General features: G+C 40.5%; 1 protein-coding gene across 2 annotated transcripts in view; it reads right to left on the minus strand.

Annotated features, from left to right (window-relative positions):
- Nucleotides 1-18432, minus strand: part of ITPR3 (inositol 1,4,5-trisphosphate receptor type 3) — a 128828-nt gene that overhangs the window by 77825 nt on the left and 32571 nt on the right. For both annotated transcript variants that reach the window (XM_089514723.1, XM_089514722.1), the window contains exon 2: nucleotides 14025-14095. In XM_089514723.1, the coding sequence (XP_089370849.1) occupies nucleotides 14025-14095 (71 nt within the window). The remainder of the gene's footprint in view (nucleotides 1-14024; nucleotides 14096-18432) is intronic.

Consider the following 18432-nt stretch of genomic DNA (forward strand, 5'->3'; position numbering starts at 1 on the left):
TTTCACTTAACTGCTACCACTTAATAATAATAATAATAATAATAATAATAATAATAATTTGTTTTATTTATATACCGCTATTCCAAAGATCATAGTGGTGAACAGCAAGTAAGCTAATTAGCAAGTAAGCTAATTTGCCCCCAACAGTCTGGGTACTCATTTTAGCGACCTCGGAAGGATGCAAGCCTGAGTCGAGCTTGGGCCCTTTTGCTGGTCTTGAACTCGCAACCTTGTGGTTTTGAGTGAATGGCTGCAGTACAGGCATTTAACCACTGCGCCACCAGGCATTTAACCACTGCGCCATTGTAGACATTCAGCTGTGTTCTTGACACAGAATACTTGAAGTATTGGGCATCGACAGGGGAAGCGTGTCCCTGTTGGTGCTCTTGGACATCTCAGCGGCTTTCGATACCATAGACCATGGTATCAATCTGGGGCGCCTGGCAGAGGTGGGAATCGGGGGCACTGCGCTCCAGTGGTTCCAGTCCTACCTCTCCGGGAGGTCCCAGATGGTGCAGCTGGGAGACGTGTGCTCCGATGAGAGGGCCCTTAAAACTGGGGTCCCTCAAGGAGCCATTCTGTCTCCCATGCTATTTAACATTTACATGAAACCGCTGGGAGAGATCATCCGGAGACATGGGGCGCGGGGTTATCAGTACGCTGATGACACCCAAATAGTCTTCTCTATGTCTCCGACTGATGCAGTGACTGAGGATGGCGTCTCTCCTCTCGTGGCCTGTCTGGAGTCAGTAATGGGCTGGATGAGGGAAAACCGACTCAAGCTGAATCCAGAGAAAACGGAGGTACTCGTGATAGGTTCCCCTGGTCCAGGAATGGCGGTGGTTCCACCTGTCCTGAACGGGGTCACCCTCCCTGTGAAGGACTCCGTGCGCAGTCTGGGGTGCTTCTTGACTCGTCCCTCCACCTGACTGCTCAGGTGAATGCGACGGTCAAGAGCACCTGTCACCAGCTTCGGCTTATTCGCCAGCTGCGCCCATACCTGGCCCAGAGGGACCTTGAAACTGTAGTACACGCCCTGGTAACCTCGAGACTGGATTTCTGCAATGTACTCTACATGGGGCAACCCTTATACCAAACCCGGAAGCTTCAAATGGTGCAGAACATGGCAGCCAGGCTGGTCACTGGTACGTCCAGGGCCAGCCATATAACACCGGTATTAAAAGATCTCCATTGGCTGCCCATTCGCTTCCGGGCGCAATATAAGGTGTTGGTGTTGACCTATAAAGCCCTAAATGGCTTGGGCCCAGGATACCTGAAGGACCGCCTCTCCCCATATATTCCGTCCCGCACCCTCAGAACATCTGGGCAGCAACTACTTAGGGTTCCCGGGGCGAGGCTTGTCTCTACTACCAGGAGGACTTTTTCCATCGCCGCCCCGGCCCTTTGGAACACGCTGCCCACAGAGCTCCGCTCAGCTACCTCCCTGGCCCAATTCAGACGGGATCTTAAGACCTTCCTGTTCAGGACTGCATTCCCTGTATGAGGTCCTATAGGCCTCCCCCCGCCGCACTGACAACGGGATTGGCTAACCTGGGGCCTTTTGGTTTTATGTTTTTGTAATATTGTTATGATTTTAATGTGTATGTTTATTGTATTTTAACTGTTGTGAACCGCCCTGATCTGATGGAAGGGCGGTATACAAATAAATATTTTATTTATTATTATTTAAGTGATGGTAAGACATGTATATTTGACAAAATGATTTTAAAAACTCAGCTACTTCAAATTTAGAGATACATCCAAACAGAAAAATTCACCTCTACCCATAATTAACCCAATCTTCTTGAGCTTTTCTATCCCATTCCCCTGCAATGTGCAAAAATCACTAGGACAAATACTTTGGCTCAATGCTAATTTCCATTGGTTTGCAAATTACATCTAGGAAGTCCCAGGTGGATGAATTCAAAGCCCTCAAAGTCTCTAATTGCTCCTAGAATCGCAGCCTCAACGTTTTAGACACAAAAAGAAAACCATTTCTACCCTTGGATTTCATCCCATGCAGTTGGCAAACATGCAGCTAGTCATTTATCTGAGAATGATGAATACGGAGGTACAAAACATATTTCTGGCTAGTTTTGGAGGTGAGTCATTTTTCATGTCTCATTGCACAGGGCTGCTTGTGCTATTTGCACACCACATACTAAAGTCTGCCTGTGTCATCCTTTGCAATGCAGCCTTCACAAGACTTTGCTCCTTATGAAAGCCAAACCTAGATTCTGTAGCATGCACCTTGAGATTACATGTAGGTGTTCCCAACCCTCCAAATCCCTATGCATAGAAAAAGAAATATAGTAGGCCCTTGGTATCTGCTGGGGTTTGGTATCAGGATCCCCTCATCCATAGATACCAAAATCCATGGATTCTCAAGTCCCATTAAATACAGTGGCATAGTAAAATGGTGTTCCTTATATAAAATGGCAAAATCAAATTTTATTTTTTGGAATATACATATATATCTATACATATATGATAGATATACATATAGATAATGTACTGTATCTCTTACGTTGGTGGGCAGATCTACCCTTAACATTTCCCAGTGCAACTGGTGAACCCTAATTCTTGTATTAATCTCCACCATTGGAGATTAAAGAAACAATTTTATGTTTGTTCACACATACCACCTGCTTCTTCTGTCTATTCCCTTCTGCAGCACTTAAAAGCAGGCTGTGGGTTCATAGCCTTGCTCTCTCTGACTAACACATGGGAAAGACAATAGTAAAGGGGGGTTCAAAATATCTACATAGAATGTACCCCTTCCAAAACCACATAATTAAAATCAAGAGCAGGGATGGGAAACATGTGGTCCCTTGGATACTGTTGGATACTGTTAACATGCATAACAGTAAAGTAAAGTAAAGAATGATAGGTGTTGTAGCCTTACAATCTCCAGAAAGCTACACTTTGCCCATATCTGAGCTAGGGTGAGGAAATGAGATGATAAAGCAGAAGAAGACTACTGCCACACTGCAGAAATAAAGCAGTTTGGCTCAGAGCTATGGAATTCTGGGATTTGTAGTTTGGTGGGCCATCAGAACTCTCTAACAGGGAAGGCTAAATATCTCATAAAACTACAAATCCCAGAATTCTATAGCATTAAGCCAGTAATGGCAGTAAAAGTGGTGTCAAATTGCTTAATTTCTGCAGTGTAGACACATCCAAAGAAGGAGCTTGAAGTTGCAGAATAATGCTTTAACACAGCGGCAGGCAGGTCGTGTCCTTTACTTCAGGATCTTTCCTTCCCTTTTTCATAATCATTAAGGCAGGTTGGGTACACTATAACCTTCCTTTTTGTTTTGTGCCTTCAAATCATTTCCAAGTTATGGCCACCCTAAGGTGAACCAATTGTGGGGTTCAAGATAGCCTACTATCATAGCTTACTATGCACTATTAAACAGCAACTCCCATCAGTCCCAGGCACCATGGCCAATGACAAGATGGTCTAGGAGTCGTTGTCTTAAAGACCACAGGTGACTTATATGTGTATGCAGAGAATACATGCACATTTTCAAGCAAGTTACGCATGGTTCAACTGCACTGGAGATTCAACAACTTGATTAAAACATCCCTTGAGAACTGAAAAGAAGGGCAGAAGCAAAGTGCAAATAATTATTATTTGTATCCCGCCGAGGATTGAGGCGGGTAACAGCAGAAATCAAATACAATTATACAACAAGTTATCAATGCATTACTAAAACATTTTCTGACTCTTGCTGATCCTGGTAAATGCTGAGCATCTTCTGGAAGAAGACTCTGAAATGCATTAATCATGTGCTTATGCTCTAATTATATGGCACACTACAGCTACACTGCCTGTTAAATCCATCCACACAGATACCCAATGAATAAAAAAACGTAAACCATTTACTGCCCTCTGACAAAATACAGGATTTTTTAACACTTATATTTCCTGACATGTTCAAACATGGGGCCCTGCCTTGCTGAGGAGCCTCAGGCAAAAACCACAATAAGTGAGGGATCAAGAGCTGTCAAGGTGTGAGTAGAAGCTTCCGTGAGCCTGGCCAAGTCCAGACACCTCTTAGTTGAACTATGTTTTGATAAGCTGGATTTAAAGGGATGCTGCTAATGTAGGGTGTGTGGTTTTTTTTCAGTACAGCTTGAGAAAAATTATAAGATCCAGAATCCCCTGTTCAGCATGCCTAGAGGCCAAGCTGGCTGGAGTCTTCTAGGAACTGTAGTTCAAACTTTATTTCCCATCCTTTCTAAAACATGCATCCTTTAAAACATGCTTCATTTAAGAAATTGCCTGAAACATTTATATGAAAGTGCATCTTCTGCAATGACACAATTATATAAGCCCTACTTAAGTGGTGTTCCCATGGGTCCACTTAAAAGGAAATGCCAGTGTAGGATGTGTACATTTAAAACAAAACTGGCAGTGGACTCCTCAGTTTCCCTGTGCTAGTGATTCAGGCCACAAGGATCAGTCTGCACAAAAGGAACTAATGGGATCACATGAACACATACTTATACCATGGTCTAAATGAGAATATATATATATATGCAGAAGGAAGTCTCTCTCTCAGAATTATTTTATTTATTTGAATCTACTACCTGTTAGGAAGGATCCTAACATAGGTTACTATGTACACCGCTTTGACCACTGCAGAAAAGCGGTATAGAAATAAATTTTATTATTATTATTATCAAATCAGGGGAATTTAATTAGCTCAAATTTACGAGAGGCGTGTCCTAACAACGCACGCAGCGGATTGGGTCCCTATGTGTATACCAGAGGTCATCTAGTCCAACCCCAAGAAACAGAGACTCCAATGCCAATGAGTTGCAATTAAAATATAAACATTTATTAAATCCACACAACCAAAAGGGATCACACACGCACACACACATTCAATGCTAAAGCAAGGGAGGGGAAGAGTTGGGGGTAAAGGACAAAGGATAGAGGCACTGTTGAAATATTTACCTTAAGAGTCTTCTCCAAGTGACAGATGTGAGGGATGTTGGAAGGTGAACACGGCCGCAGGGAACAGAAAGCAAGCGGCGACCGCGATGGCTAGGAGCTAAGTTCCAGTGGGCTAGCTAGCAAGAGGCCCAAAAGAGACAGTGGGCTTTGGCTTGCCCTGATTTCAGCAGGGCGCAGTGCCCAAGAGAGCTCTGGAGCGATTGCTCGACAGAGTTGAGGTTTGGAACTGTAGCTCACAAAGCCCACTGAAGGGCGAAATCTGGGTCTTATTTATACTGCGAAACATATCTGCAGGCTATGGCTACCTGCAGAACAAAGGCCTTGATGGCTATCTATTGACTAAGTCTAAAGTTAAACAATGGATACACAAAAGGGTCTGCCACTTCTCTTGGGAGAGGACTACTATGTAGATGGCCGGGTACTTAATACCATCAATAGGTGAGGCAAATTTCCTTTGTCCTCATTCAGGTTGCCTGCGACAATGGCAACTCCCAGAACTGGTTTTAAAGGTTTAAATCTACTTTTCTGCTTTAGCCATGCCTTGCTAGGCTTGTTTGGCTATGTGGTCAGCTCGCTTTTGGGATAATGGCGGCTGCGATGGGTTCGGTCAGGGGTCATGATTTTTGATCACTTGACACCCAAAATTTATATGAATCCAAACTCGGTAACATACCCAACAACATAGTTTAGTAGGTGATTCAAAGAAAAAAATGATAAATTACAACATTAAAAATATCATTAAATATATATATTAAAAAATTACAAAAGGATCACAGAAGAGACCACAAGTGCCATCCAGTCCAACCCCCCGCCATGCCAGAATGCACAGTCAAATCACCCCTAGCAGATGGCTATCCAGCCTCTGTTTAAAAACCTCCAAAGGAGGAGACTCCACCACCCTCCGGGGAAGCATGTTCCACTGTCAAACAGTTCTTACTTTCAGGAAGTTCTTCCTAATCTTGAGGTGGAATCTCTTTTCCTGTAGTTTGCATCCATTGCTCTGTGTCCTATTCTCTGGAACTTCAGAAGATAAGCTTGCTTCAACCTCAATGTGACATCCCTTCAAATATTTAAACATGGCTCTCATGTCACCTCTTAACATTCTCTTCCTCAGGCTAAAAATACCCAGCTCCCTAAATCTCTCCTTGTAAGACAAGGTTTCCAGACCCTTCACCATTTTGGTTACCCTGCTCTGGACACAGACCAGCTTGTCAACATTCTTCTTAAATTGTGGTGTTCAGAATTGGATGCAGTATTCCAGGTGAGGTCTGACCAAAGCAGAATAGTGTGGCACTATTACTTCCCTCAGTGCAGACACTATACTCCTATTGATGCAATCTAGAATTGCAATCTAACACTTAATATGCAGACAAGGAGAGACAAAGGCCTCAAGCAGACAGGCAGCTTGGAGCAGCCTCTGAGCAGCGCTCCAAGCATGGTCTGCAACAAACAGCTAGCAAGGAGCACTTTTTCTGTGCTCTTTTTGCAGCCAGGTTTGAACTATCTTAGGCAGCCGCAGTGCAGCTTCGGCCTAATTCAGAGGAGGGCATCATCTGAATGCCATGCCTCCAAATCGCTTTTGGCCTATGTGTTAGATTTTAAAACTCCATAAGACTATAAAGAAAGCATCATGTTGGGCAACTTCTTTAAGTTTCAGTGCACCCCATGCCTCTGAGGAAGTAGGCTCAAGTCTATAAAAGCTCATGCTACCAGCTTCTTTCATTCAGTTAGTTACAAAGGTGCTATAAGACCCTTTTGCAAACTGATTTCCTAGACAAACATGGCTATGTCTTTGAATTTTAAAACCTGGAGTGGATTCACCACCCAAATGACATGGGCATAATCAACTATCACCAGTAATGGTAAACCTTTTAATGCTAAATAGTCAGCCAATCAATACCAAGAGTGTTGAAATTCTTTGTGTGTGACTAAGGTTGCCATAAGCCAGGACCTACAAACTGGGACAAATGTAGGACAAATGTAGGGCAACATTTTCAAATGTAGGACACGTTTTTATAAAAATGGAGGACATGCGAAGAAATTTGATGATTTTTTAAAAATGTTAATCTAAATGAATGTTTCTAAGGAATGATCAAAATGGAGGACATTTTGGCATTATTCCTAGACAAGATGGCAGAAATGAACTTCCCTTTCTGGCCATATTTATATATTTAATAATAAAAATAATGAAAAAATAAAAAACAAGACGGGGTGTATATATTTAATAATAAAAATAATGAAAAAATAAATAAAAACAAGACAGGGGTGTATATATTTAATAATAAAAATAATGAAAAAATAAATAAAAACAAGACGGGTGTATATATTTAATAATAAAAATAATGAAAAAAGCAATAATAAAAATTAATAAAATAAAAAACAAGAAATAATTAAAATGAAATAAAATATAAAACAAGCAATAATAAAATTAATAAAAAAATAAAATAAGTATTTTATATTTTTAAAAATTAATTAAAAAAACCAAAAAACCCAAGGCAGACCTAAAGGCCACTGACTCACCTTTCCTCCTTCTGCTCCCCCCTTCTCCTCCTCCTCCTCCTCTTTAGGCTCACGAGCGCGCAGGGAAGCGGGGCAGTTGTGTGCGCTGCCGCTGGCCCCTGCTGAGGCCCAGGCGGTGCGTGCTGAGGAGCCCATCCCCTTTGGCCGGCTGGCCAAAGCAGGGGACGAGCTCCTGCTTTAGAGCCCCCCAAGCGCGCGGGCGGAAAAGCCCTGGCACAGGAGGCGCGGCGGCGGCGCTGCTGCCACTGAGAAGGAGGAGGAAGGCGGAGCCAGAGGAGGAGGTGAGTTGGCGCTGCCCACCACTCCAGGAAGGGAAGGAGGAGGTGGGTTGGCGCCGCGGCCAGTCGCATTAGCAGCAGTGGCAATGGCCGCAGGAGCGGGCCCCGGACCGGGACAAATACATGGGTGGGGGCCAAACAGGACCAGGACCGGGAGGGGCCCCCAAAAGCGGGATTTTCCCAGCGGCCACCAGGATATGGCATCCCTATGTGTGACTGATAGAGCTATAGCAGGTAAATCTCACTGAAGTTAGCCATGAAAGAAGTTGGAAGGTAGAACACAAAAGTTCAGTTGAAGCAGTTCTCAAGCATGTGAATGTTTTCTTCCCTGAGTTTTAGGAGGACCAGCTATTTTTATGATAATGTTATTGCTTCCACAGTTTTCTGTGCAGTAACCTGAACCTGTTCCTATTGAAATCCCTTGACGTCAAGAACAGAAACAGCCCTGGAGCAGTACAAGTCCTAATGGCATTGCATTCAGGGTCAGTTACACTAAATCCCAGAATGAAAAGGATTAAATATGTAGAGTTTTATGCCAGGTAACTGCTGCATATCCTTGTAGAGTTAAATCCACCTTTAAAGTCCACAGTAAAGCAAATGTCATGGATGCCTGTAGAAAATTCATCAGGACCAGGTAAAAGACCTGCATACCATTTATTTCTATTCTATTTCTCTTGAGTGCTTCAGCTCTGCACTATGGCCAAAGAAACAAGGCAAGGACTAGACAAAGGAGAACAATGGGTGATATTTCTCTTTCAGCACCTGTATCAGCAGTGGGGATGGGATATTCACAAATATTTGACAAATGGCTGAAAAACATGTTTCTCAAGGGTCAAGAATCCTGGACTGGATTTCACAGTTTCTGCAGAACACAACTTTTTTTGTGTAGAAAATACTATTTTCTGCAAAACATCTATGTGTGAATTTTGTGCAAAATAAGTCCTTAAAAATTGCATAGTTTTTGAAGTATTTCTCGGATTGAGAAGAAAATGGCTAAAATCACTTATTGCTTCCTTCAAGAAGAAAATTAGGAAAGAACAACACTCCTAAGTCAGCAAAAACATCATCAAGAGGCTGATAAACATGAAGTGGCCAATGCTTTCATCAATGGCATAATTGCAACTCTTTCTATCTCACATAGAAAAAGAAAAAGAAATAAAACTATTTAATGGCACCTGCAATTGTTTTTTTTTATAAAATTCCCCAAAAGTAAAAGTACAATTTAAAAAAAGTTAGGTCAAAATATTAAGTCAAATGGTGATATCAGCAAAGGCAAGCCATTTAATTGTCACACTATTAACTGAGACAAGCTTAAAATGGCAGTCTGCCAGAGGATACCCACATCCTATGAGCCTCACCCAATATTGTAGGATGAACATTGGAATTTTGTACCATCTTCCTCTTGAATAGGTCAGCTCTGTGTTTCAGAAAGAAGTGGGACCAGATTTTATTTTATTTTTTCCCATTTGTTTGTTATGGTTTATCTTCCCCCAAAAATGTAGCACTCCCTTAAACAGGGAGATGGAAGAATGCAAACACAAAAAGAATTTTAAAAACAAACAAACAGGCTTTGTATCATTTTAACTGCTTTTCTTACTGGTTTTGTCTACCATTCCTTTACATGTCTATTCTTTTTAAAATAATCATATTCCTAGGGTTTTTTTAAATTGCATTTGCGGTTTTGTGCTTTTCCTTTTGCTAGACATCTCCTTTTAAAAAATGTAGAGAAACAAAGGGGCTCTATAGATTGGCAGGAAGGGGCAGCGAGACACTGCCCCTTTCTGCCCCACAAGCAGGTCACAGCAACCACATGCTGCGGCCTGCACATGGAGCAAAAAGAAGCCCCTTGTATGCAGCGCTGTTTGGGCTCTGTGCATGAGGGATGTCATCGTGGTGCTCTCCTTGTAAATAGGTGCGTGCCAAGATGGTGCCCTAGCAGAGGAAGAAGGGTTTGGAGCGTGTGAACGCTCAGCCCTGCTTCAGCCCTACTCTGCAGTCTGGCCGGCACAAAGTGCCGGTCTGTACTGCCTCAAACATGTTAAATAAATGTGTGTGTCAATTCTAAAACACACACACAACTAAACAGATCCATGAGAAATATGTTTATAATGACAACAGGACAATCAGTTCCAGGGCAAGACTGCATCCAACACTTTACATGCCTGTATGTTTGACAGATACAGTACTCTATGGCAGAGAATCCAACCTATGGCTTTGCAATCATATATTGTGGATTATTATTATTATTATTATTATTATTATTATTTTAAACTCAGATTAGCTAGGAAGAGTCAAGGTGAAAGTGGCATATTATAAAGATATTCCCGGATCCTTGTATTGCTGTTTCTCCTCACTGTGATATAGGACAATCTCATATATACACCAGCAGTATGCAGATTAAAAAAGGAAATACTTTGAATGCTCATTTCCAACACTAAGAACCACACAGCCCATGTCTTCCTCACACTCCATTACTATTACACATTGCAGAAGGCTATGTTTGCTATTTGTTGTATCTGTTTACACAGGAACATGCCACCTCTCTTATACACACTCTTCCAAACCATAAAAATGGAGACTCTTTGGGCCAGAGGTAGACTTGACAAATGTAAATGTCCATACATTCTGACATCAACAGTTCAGTGTTGCCCATGCTGGCAAATTATGGTAGAAACAGTAGACTGGCACATGTAAAGGGTGCTAGGCTGAGGATGGCTGGAATAGAAAAGGGAAAGATTTCAAGGAACTAAGACCAGGAATCTTGCTTGCTTATGTGGCTGCCTTGGCTCTGGCCTCCTATTTCACAGGCCAAGAAATGCCCTGCCCTTTCAATGACATATTCCCTTTTCCCTTTGGATCAGGATTCAGGACATCAGGCAGCCAACACACAAAGAGGTCCTTTAAAATCAGTGACTGTTGCATGAATGAGAAATATTTACCAAAACATGAGTCAAGGGAAGGATCACTGAACTATTCCAAAGAGGAGTGGCTCATATGAATGTGCATGTGTCTTCAAACTGTCGTCTTATGGTGACTCCATGAATTTCACAGAGTTTTCTTAGGAGTTTATCAGACAAGGGAAATTGGAAGTATAATCCATTGGCAATCTGAATGCAATCATGGGGTTTAACGTTATTGCGTGATAGACTAACACATGCAATTTCGGGCAATGGGAAGTCAGTCCGAACGCAATCATGGGGTTTCACATTATTGCGTGAGATGTGATCACTCACAATTTGGGGCAATGGCAAGCTATTTTCAGGCAATGGGAAGTCAGTTCGAATGCAATTTGAATTCACGTAAGTTCGCTGAACTAGCGAATTCACGTGAATGCGTTCTGGCCCCACTTCTTTTCATTCAAAATTAAGAGAAATTCCTCCCATGTGATAAAGTCCTTAGACAAAGAATACTTAAGAGATGGTTTTGCCAGTTTCTGCCTCTGGAATATAGTCTACAGTACCTAGTATTTGTTGGGACTCATGTGCCTTACCCTAAATTTTCAAAGGGGGCAGGGTGATACAGGTTTTCCAGACCTTTAAAGTGACCAGTTGGTGTTGATGTGTGAAAGCAATAAATCTGCTTACCAAAAGTCTGTTTCCCTGGGTTCAAAACTCTCTCTGAGAAGACTCTTTTTGTTATATGGGTTGCAGCAAGGATTCTTGTATTAACAGATGTAGTGGCTGCATGGTGCACTACATACATAAATACAAGAGTCTGAATATGTTTTATAATCTGATGCTTTAAAATAACTCTGTACTGCATCTGAAGAAGTGGGTTTATAGCCACAAAAGCTCATGCTATAATAAAAATAAAATAAAATAAACAACCAGTGTTAAAGGTGCTACTATATTCCTTTTTTTCCTCCCCTTTCTTCCTCATTTTTCATATAATAATGTGATCTGTCTCAGTGTGTTGGGGAATCAACTCCATCTTACTCAGCTTTAAGTTTTAGCCATATTCCTGTGCTCTGCTTTGTTTTTCTTTCAGATTATCCAGTGTTCTTGGGTGGGGTTACATCTTCCTGTGTATAACAACTAATACAGGGATGGATCTGATCTTGCTTAGAGCTTGTAAAATGAAGTAACACAAACAGCTCTTACATTTATGCAAATACTATCTTTTTTGACGGGGGCACCATACAGTTTTGATAACAACCATCCAAAAATAATAAATAAATAAAGATAGAAGAAATATCTATCTAGCCCAAGGTTTCCCACAAGCCCTTCAGCAGATTTAGAGCAACAGACAAAGCATTTCTGTACCATGTTTATTTAACTGTACCTATAACTTCTTTCTATTCAAGGGGAAACAATCCCTACAAGGTGAAAAAGAGATGCTCCACTAGTAGCCTTGGGGAAACAATTCTCAAATTGTAGCCTATTAATTTTGCTTCAGCTTTAAAACTATGCTTCCTTCATCATCCTTGCTTTTCTGATCTTTACCTGATTGAATGGTTTAATAAATTCAGAGTGCTACTAATTCTTGTGGCCAATAAGTTAATAGTGTTCAGACAGCATCACTGCAAAGATTAAAATCCAGTTCTCAAATGTAACATAACTAATTGTTCTACCTTTGTTTCTACCTTTATTTCCTCTGGAGTTTATCACATTAGGGATGGGCCATTATTGTCCCATCCCTGTCCTGTCCTTCCCGACCAATCACAGGAAGGACTTTTACAAATGACCCAGCATTGACCTGGCAGGGAAGTTCGAGTAAAAGTGATCACCCAAATCACTTTCACTCGCAAACAGGCTGAATCTGTCATTCAGCTACCCGGGAAGCGCAAGTGAAAGTGATAGCACAAATCACTTTCATATGAAAGCTGGCTGAAAAGAGCTTTTAGCCATCAGCTGAAAGTGCTTTCTACTGCCATTTCCAGCCTTTTGTTATAACGAAAGAACCTGTTATTACCATGATGACTGAAAGCGCTTTCAGCTGATTTGTGAAGATGATTTGTCCTATCACTTTTACTCAGGCCACAGATGGGATAAGAATAGGGAGCAATCCCAATCCTATCCTGTCCCTGTGTGAAACTCCAGACACACTGGGCTTGATGTCACCTGATGCGGTAACTCATGGTGTCAAAAATGGGAAAAAACAGAAAAAAACAGAAAAAATTGAAAAGAAGGAAGAAAATCAGTTATTGAATGTTTTATTTTAGCATGATTCAGGGGTGAAAAAAAATGCGTTTTTTTCTTAATTTTTTTTTTCCAGACCTTCACATCTCCAGTCTTGCCCTAGGCCCATGTAGAATGGCTTTTCAGCAGAAACCAGGACAGCTCCTTCCCTTCTTCACCAGGGTACTCCCCATACCTGATAAGCTGCTGTTATGTGTTGTACCTTAGTAGTCCCATTCCTCTTGATCTAAGGGACCTGTGGCCCTCCAGAGGTTGCTTGACTACAATTCCCAGCAACCCAGACAGCATGACCTAGAGGACCACAGATTCCCTACCCCAGCCTGGAACTGAGATTACTCTACACCCAAGGACCTACTCTTACACAGACCTACTATGCAGCTGTACTCCTATTGTTAATTGAAATCCGCTATGCACTGGGCGCTGAAAGAAATTAGCCCAGGATGTGCAATGGTAGCCTCCCCCAATCAGATGCCATTCAGATTTACTGGACTGCAATACCCATCATCCCAAACATGCTGGCTAGGGATTGTGAGAATTCTTGTCTAAAAAAACCAGGGAGAGCATTAGACTGTAAAAAGCCAACCTATCATGGGAATTCAGTTCTTCTACATGAGTCTTCTAAAATACAGTGTATTTGACTCAACAGCAGCATACTAACTGTGAAGGTGAACTGCGTTCTTAATAGGTATCCCAGTCAAATTTTAGAATATTTATTTAGCTAGCTATTTTTTATTAGTTTGCATATATTTATAGACTACTCATCCACTCTAAACAAGTGGCCAACACTGAATAAACAGGAACAAAAAGAACAATCAGGTTTTCTAGATATTCTCAAAGAGCTCACCCCTGAATGCACAAATAGAGCAGCAAGCATGAAACAACATGTTCCATCTTTGGTTTGTCAGTCTTAACAGCAGAAGGATTTAAATTCTGTAGTTTGCTTAGCAGTGTATTTCTTTCTAACAGAGCCCAATAAGTACCCCTGGTGCTGACTAGTAACAATGATGTTGTACCACTTTAAAAGCAAATTCTGAGATGGTAGCTATACAGTGAAGAATTATTTCAAGGGAATCTACAGCAGAAGCAGATCCACCCAAAATTCTAGATTGACTGTTCTCTTACCTCGAAACTTCTTGGGTGGATTATCCAGATCTCCAGCTGCAGGTTCCACCACACACCGATCATCCACCAGTCTGAAAACAAAGAAAAAGAAAAATACATTGAAGTACACTGTTTTGCTTTGACCTTAATTGATTTCAGTGGTCTCTCTCCCCCCCCCCAAAAAAAATTATCTGCTCTTCTCTTTTCCTAGTCTACTCTACTTATCAGTTATTGCAGACAAAAGATGACACAAAATGATTTCCTGCTTTGTTCTTCTTAGGGTTGGAAGAATAACTGAAATTAATAATCCAAATTTTTAGAACAAGTCCTAAAAATCAAGTAAGATAGCACTAAGTCTGTATCCCCACTGCAGAAATAATCCAGTTTGACACTACTTTAACTGCTATGGCTCAGTGTTATGAAATTCTGGGAACTGTAGTTTGTTGTGGCACCAGAGCTTTGCTTTGCTGTTGTGCAACAACAAACTACAATTCCAAGAATTCCATAACACTGAGCCATGGCTGTTAAAGTGGTGTCAAATCAGATTATTTCTGCAGTGTGGATACTGCATCTACTGATGCAGAGTTAATCAGGACCAAGAAACTGTAAATTCTTCTGGTTTTCTTAGCTGTCTTAAGGAGTCACCCAAATAAATGGTTGTTTAGACTGATGTGTGTACAATATATAGTTCATGGACCAATATACATTTTTAAAAATATAAAACTTCTTTTCTTGTGAATTTTTAAAAAAACCTTCCATTATGGAACTAACTTTGAAAATGTCAGCATCATCTCTCAAGAAGTACAAACGTAGGCAATAAATTCAAAATTCATATAAACATATTATCTGTTAGAATCTCAAAATGATTTTTAACCTTAAAACATCCAGGAAACTGATCCATTATTTTGAACATCTGGATTAACCACAACAGACCTCTGAATCACTCAAACACACAAAACTGGTGCAACATCTTTCTGGCAGCACAAATATTCAAAAGTAATCACATGCCTTCCAACATTTCACAGATGAAAAGTGGGATACTTTGACCAAGCAACCTTGGCCAAGATGGCAAAAGTTACTAATGAGGAAGAACACATAAGCTGGGAGAGGCTGCAGGAGATTGCTTTTTCCGGAGCATACAGGAAAGGACAAGATTCTGTCCTCTCCTCTCCCCACACTGAGTTGAGCACAGACGGCTTTTGCACTTGTACTCAGTATGAAGCAACTGAAGTAAACTGAGGGCAAAGGGGGAATGTGAAAGAAAAACTGGACATTTTAAAAGCAATGGGAGAAAAGAGGTTTGACTGGGACCGTCCCTACCAAATCAGGACATTGGAGGCTATGCAACAACTTTGATTCCAAGTGACACCTCCATTAAGCATTATAATTTCTAAAACATTTTTTAAAATTCACTTTTATTTGAAGTTGGGAAGGATACTGATAAACTGAACAAACAAAACTGGTTTAACATTTACGTCTTAATAGGATTGCTTATTTAACAGTCTTTTTAGATTTATTTTTATTATTAGGTTGTTGGTGGTTTTTGTTTGTTTGTTTTTTGATATACTTCATTTTAATCTCCATCTCTCCATGCCAGAAGAAAAAAGGGATAGAAATAAATAAATAAATGAAATGATTTTAAATTATTTTTAGGATGTATTTTTAGTTTGCTTTAAATGTTTTGGGGCTATTTCATTTTTAAAATCTTTTTGTGTTGTTTACATCACTTCAGAGGTCCTGGTAAGATGAAAGGTGATGCATAGGTGCCTTCAATAAGCTAGGAACAGCTGCAGCAGTTTGCTTTTGCCTGAGCCTTTGGCACAGTGTGTGTATATGCTGCGCCAAGGAAGCACCATGATCCCTCCTGCCACTTTGAGACCACTTTACCTGCCCTGGCTCACAGCTAGGGAATCCTGGGAACTGTAGTTTTGAGAGACATTTAGCCTTCTCTGTCAGAGAGCTCTGGTGCCACAACAAACTACAATTCCCAGGAATCCTTAACACTGAGCCAGGGCAGTTAAAGCAGTCTCAGAGTGGATTATTTCTGCAGTGTGTTTTGGACCTGAGTGAGTGGGAACAACTTTTGCTGCTGCACCCCACTTTCCATACCAATCCATAGAAATATAGCATACACACCCAGCATAGCTCTGTATGACCAGAGATCACTGGTAACAGACATGCTGCTAGCTGATGTTATGCATACTCTTCTTATCTCATAATCTCTGATAAGGTTCTGCAGAACTTCAGAGCTTCCCTTTAGAGGTAAGAACACCGCACAGATGCTTCCTGACATTAGTAATGTTATCATTTAAGTTGATAAGGAGAATTCTACTTTTTCATATAAATAAATCCTTGGGTGATTGATTGATTGATTGATTGATTGACTGATATTCCACCTTTCTCACAGTACAGGACTTAAAGCAGCTAACAGTATAAGTTAAAAGTAAATACACTTAACACAATTATTATTATTATTATTATTATTATTATATAAAATTAATTAAAAAAATTAAAGGCAGTTAAAATATAGTACAAGTGGTTCACATATGCACCAATTACTCCTTCTATTATCTGCAGGTCTATAGTCCCACAATTTACAAACTCTGGAAAGTTTTAAAAAACAGTTTAATAAAGAGAGGTAGTGAAATGTAAGCATTAGAAAATGAAGACAATACACATATTGTCTCCGTGATCATTAATAACCTCTTGAAAGTAGTCAGCTTTGATCACTGTATTAAATATTCCCTGCTTGGCTGTAAGTCAGAAATGACTTGAAGGCACACAACAACAAACAACCAGGGACTGAAAATGAAATCTCCTTCACGGAAAACATGAATTCTATCACTGAGTTGTAGCCCTTCTCTCTTGTCTTGTTACTCAATAACGCATTCCATCTGTTTAGGCAAAAGTATCTCTCACACAAACATTATGTGCAATTAAAAAGTTACTTCCTTTTTATCAACAGAATCTCTTCGCACTATGAAAATGAAGTGAGTGGTTTGGTAACGTGCCACGAACCCTCTCAGGATTTTTAAAAGCATTTTGGCATGTGCGTTTCCAATCGCAACACTGCTTGGAAAACTGTCAACATACATCAATAGACATCAATAGCAGCTCACATGTGGAGGATGTACTTTTTCTAGGTGAAAAAAACCCAGCAGCTACAATAACTCCCTCTGTGCCAATACATCTTTCTTGTTGTTTCAAGTTTCTTTTTATTAGGGCTGCAAACTTTAGCTGGTATGATATGTAGATTACCATAAATGTTTAATCATTCAAAAGTTGTCTCTGTTTAGTCAATGAGGCAGAATGGTATGCAGCCCCTGAAAGACCTGCCCAGTTGGACAACAGGATTACCCTGAAAGAGACACTTACATTAGGGCTAGTCTATGCAATTTTATTTAAATCTAATTTAATAATTAATCAGTTCAACTGATTAATCAATAAAAAAATTGTTTGACTGAGAGTAATCATTTTTATAGTCACGGAGGGAGGGGGGAACACGATTAAGGATTGAAAAGGTGATATATAGAGTTCCACACATGTGATGAAGCTTTCCTGTTTTTTCTGTCCTCTGCATCATAGAATCATACAGTTGAAAGTGACCTCAGAGTTCATCAAGTTTATACAGTACAGATGCAAATTAATCATATTAATCAGTTATACCCAATTGTGATAGGTGACCATTCTGCCTCTGTCAGAAAACCTCCAATAAAGAAGAGTCCACCAGTTCCTTTAGTTTGTGCCACTGTTCAGCAGCTCATACAATCAGATATACTTTCCAAAACAGGTAATATATTTTTATAACTATACAATTAAGCAAACTAACAACAATGGGCATTAAAATTAACAACACAGCCCTTGACATATAACAGTATGAACAGTCTCACAGTGCTTCCAAGGGATGTCCAGTATATTCCATTGCATGATTGTGGGGTGCAATTGGTTGTGGAATATAATTGCATTCTGCTGTTTAGGCTTAGGGAATGGATGGGCTGTTTAGAGAGCATCACAGGAGGTACATCAGAGAAGGGACAATCTATAATACCTGCTGAGTTATTTAGCACTTTATAACTCAACTCTTTGATTCGTACTTGGAAGGCTAGAGAGAAGCAGTGTCGATATTGCAGGAAAACAGCTGTAATATACTCATAGCATCATTAAGTGAGTCACGTTCTAAATAGTTTTTGCCACTGATAATGTCACATAGCCCTATGGACAGAAGATCAGTCCATGTCTGACAAAGGTAGTCCAAATCTTCTCACTAAATGAAATTGCAAAAAGGTGCTTCAAGTTATTGCCACAGACTGGGATTTCAAGCCTGGGTACAAACCCAAGGGACCAGGGAAAATCAAATCCTCTTATCAGCAAAATACATAATTTGGTGACCAATATTGTTATCTAGATATCACACAGTCACTGTGGCATA

The sequence above is a fragment of the Sceloporus occidentalis genome, unplaced genomic scaffold (genome assembly GCF_023333645.1).
Source record: "Sceloporus occidentalis isolate IW3139 unplaced genomic scaffold, rSceOcc1.0.p SCAF_3, whole genome shotgun sequence".
NCBI classification, from domain to species: Eukaryota; Metazoa; Chordata; class Lepidosauria; order Squamata; family Phrynosomatidae; genus Sceloporus; species Sceloporus occidentalis.